The following is a 2,569-nucleotide window of genomic DNA, read 5'->3' on the forward strand; positions in this document are numbered from 1 at the left end:
GTTTTTTTATTTCTTGTAAAGCACAATATATAAAAACAAACATCAGAGAAGTTAGTTGAAAAAATTGCATAACAAAACAGAGATGAAATAGTGTTCCTGAGGCTCGCCAAATGAGAAGGTGATTCACCTACCAGGTTAGGCGAGCAAAGATGAGCTAGCTGAAGTTGACAGGACAAAACATATTTTGACTCAGGAATGAAGGGTGGTGTAAACTCAAACAGGGAGATTAACTAAGATGATTTAAGCGAGCTAAGACAATCTCGCAGAATGTGACACTGCAAACAGTTCAAGGTTAGGTATAAAGGGCGATGTCAACTTGATGAGTGGTAGATTTTCACTCATTTAAGGTCCATTTATATCAATAATTAGTCTATGTCAATGCCTAAGTTTGTCCTATTCTGATAGAATGTTAATGATTTACATGTTTATAGGAAATTGGACAAGGCGAGGATTAATGTTTGAAAGGATGGCCAAAAATGCAAAAAGTAGTGCAAACTATATATAGTTAATCGCCTAACACATAAAATATTTTTCTTTAAGAATCCTGCAAAACTCTTGCCATCATTTTCTGCCAATGCCCACAACTTCTACCCACTTGGAGACATAGTCAACTGCCACCAATATGTATTTCTTTCCATACAAACTCACAAATGGTCCTATGAAGTCAATATCCCAAACATCAAATAATTCGACCTCCAAGATAGGGGTCATAAGAAACTCATGACAACGACATATAGCTCCCTTCCTTTGACACATCTCACAACCTTTTACCGGATCAAATGCATCCTCATGAATATTAGGCTAATAGTAACCACTTCGAAGTACTTTATGGGCACTGAGAGCTCCTCCTAGGTGTCTACCAATAGGAGAGGAGTGACAAGATTCAAGAATATCAACATTTCAGCTTCAAGTACACACCTTCTAATTATGTCGTTAGCACAAACTTTTTACAAGTATGGTTCATCCCAAAAGTATCTACCCACATCATGCAATAAATTTTTCCTTTGTTGAAAGGTCAGGTCCTTAGGCATCAAATCACCGAAAAGATTGTTGGCAAAGTCAGCAAAATAAGAAATAAGATCAAGAGTAGCGACTATTACCTACTCATTAGGGAATGAGTCATCAATGTCAACCTCATCTTCACCTTTCTTCTTTGCTTCCAATCTGGACAAGTGATTTTCTACTTGATTTTCACAACCTCTTTTGTCTTTGACCTCAAAGTAAAATTCTTGTAACAACAATGCCCATCTTATCAGTCTCGACTTAGCAGCCTTTTTCACTATTAGATATCGTAATGTTGCATGGTCGGTGTGAACTACCACTTTTGTTCCTAGCATGTATGCTTTAAATTTATTAAATGCATACACAACTGGGAGAAATTATTGCTCAATGACAGTGTAGTTCTTTTGAGCTCCATTAAATTCTTTTCTTGCATAGTATATCGACTGAAGGATGTTGCGCTTCTGCCCTAGCACAACCCCCCAAGGCAACACCACTTGCATCACACATTACCTCAAATGATTCCGACCGATCTGGAGCAATAATAACTTGAACTAAAATTAACTTCTCCTTGAGAAATTCAAATGCTTTGGTGCACGCCTCATCAAAAGTGAACTTTATCTCCTTCTCTAACAGTTTACACAAGGGATGTGCAATTTTCAAGAAGTCCTTAATAAAACATTGGTAGAACCCTGTATCGCCTAAGGAACTACGGATATTATTTACAGAAATAGGTGTAACCAGCTTATCAATAACTTCAATTTTCTCTCTATCCACCTCCAAACCCTTTTCAGACACTTTATGGACCAATATGCCTTCCTTGACCATGAAATGATAGTTTTCCCAATTTAGAACTAGGTTCTCCTCTTCGCATATCTCTAATGTCTTGCTATGATTTAACAAACATTCATCAAAATTGTTGCCTACCACCGAGAAGTCTTCAACGAACACCTCCAAAGTGTCTTCAATCATGTCCGAGAAAATGGACAACATACATCGTTGGAAAGTGGAAGGAACATTAAATAATCTATATGCCATGTGCTTGAACATAAAGGTACAATAAGTGAATGTGAAAGTGGTTTTCACCTGATCATAAGGTACAATTGAGATTTATTGTAACTAGAGTACTCCTCCAAGAAACAATACCAGCTTTTTCCTGCCAGCCTATCTAACATGTGGTCTATGAAAGGCATTGGAAAATGGTCTTTCAAGGTCCATTTGTTCAATTTCTTGTAGTCCATACATACTCACCAACCTGTGACCAACCTTTATGGGATCAACTCATTTTTTGCATTTGCATCATAGTCATTTTGCCCTTTTTTGGTACATATGGCACTGGGCTTACCCAATGACTATCATTAATGGGGTACACTACTCCTGCTTCTAACTATTTAATAATCTCCTTATTCATAACCTCTTGCATCAGTTGGTTCAACCTTCTTTGGTGCTCTATATCGGAGCTAATATCTTCCTCTAGTTAGATTTTGTGAGTGCAAATATCGAGAGGTATCCCAATTATATCAGAAATGGTCAAAGAAATTGCTTTGTTGAACCTTTTCAACACTTTCAC

The 2,569-nt window shown here is 37.2% G+C and overlaps 1 protein-coding gene across 1 annotated transcript; it reads right to left on the bottom strand.

The window, feature by feature from the left end:
• Positions 1–1,416: 1,416 nt before the first annotated feature.
• Positions 1,417–1,971, bottom strand: LOC107060230 (uncharacterized). The gene has a single exon (XM_015307827.1). It carries the CDS (start codon positions 1,969–1,971, stop codon positions 1,417–1,419), a length of 555 nt encoding a protein of 184 aa, XP_015163313.1.
• Between the last annotated feature and the right edge of the window lie 598 nt (positions 1,972–2,569).

This window comes from Solanum tuberosum, unplaced genomic scaffold, assembly GCF_000226075.1.
Source record: "Solanum tuberosum cultivar DM 1-3 516 R44 unplaced genomic scaffold, SolTub_3.0 scf00061, whole genome shotgun sequence".
NCBI classification, from domain to species: Eukaryota; Viridiplantae; Streptophyta; class Magnoliopsida; order Solanales; family Solanaceae; genus Solanum; species Solanum tuberosum.

What these genes read in the sequence shown, in the direction of transcription:
- LOC107060230 (XM_015307827.1), bottom strand. Translation starts at nt 1,971, where the DNA reads ATGATTGAAGACACTTTGGAGGTGTTCGTTGAAGACTTCTCGGTGGTA.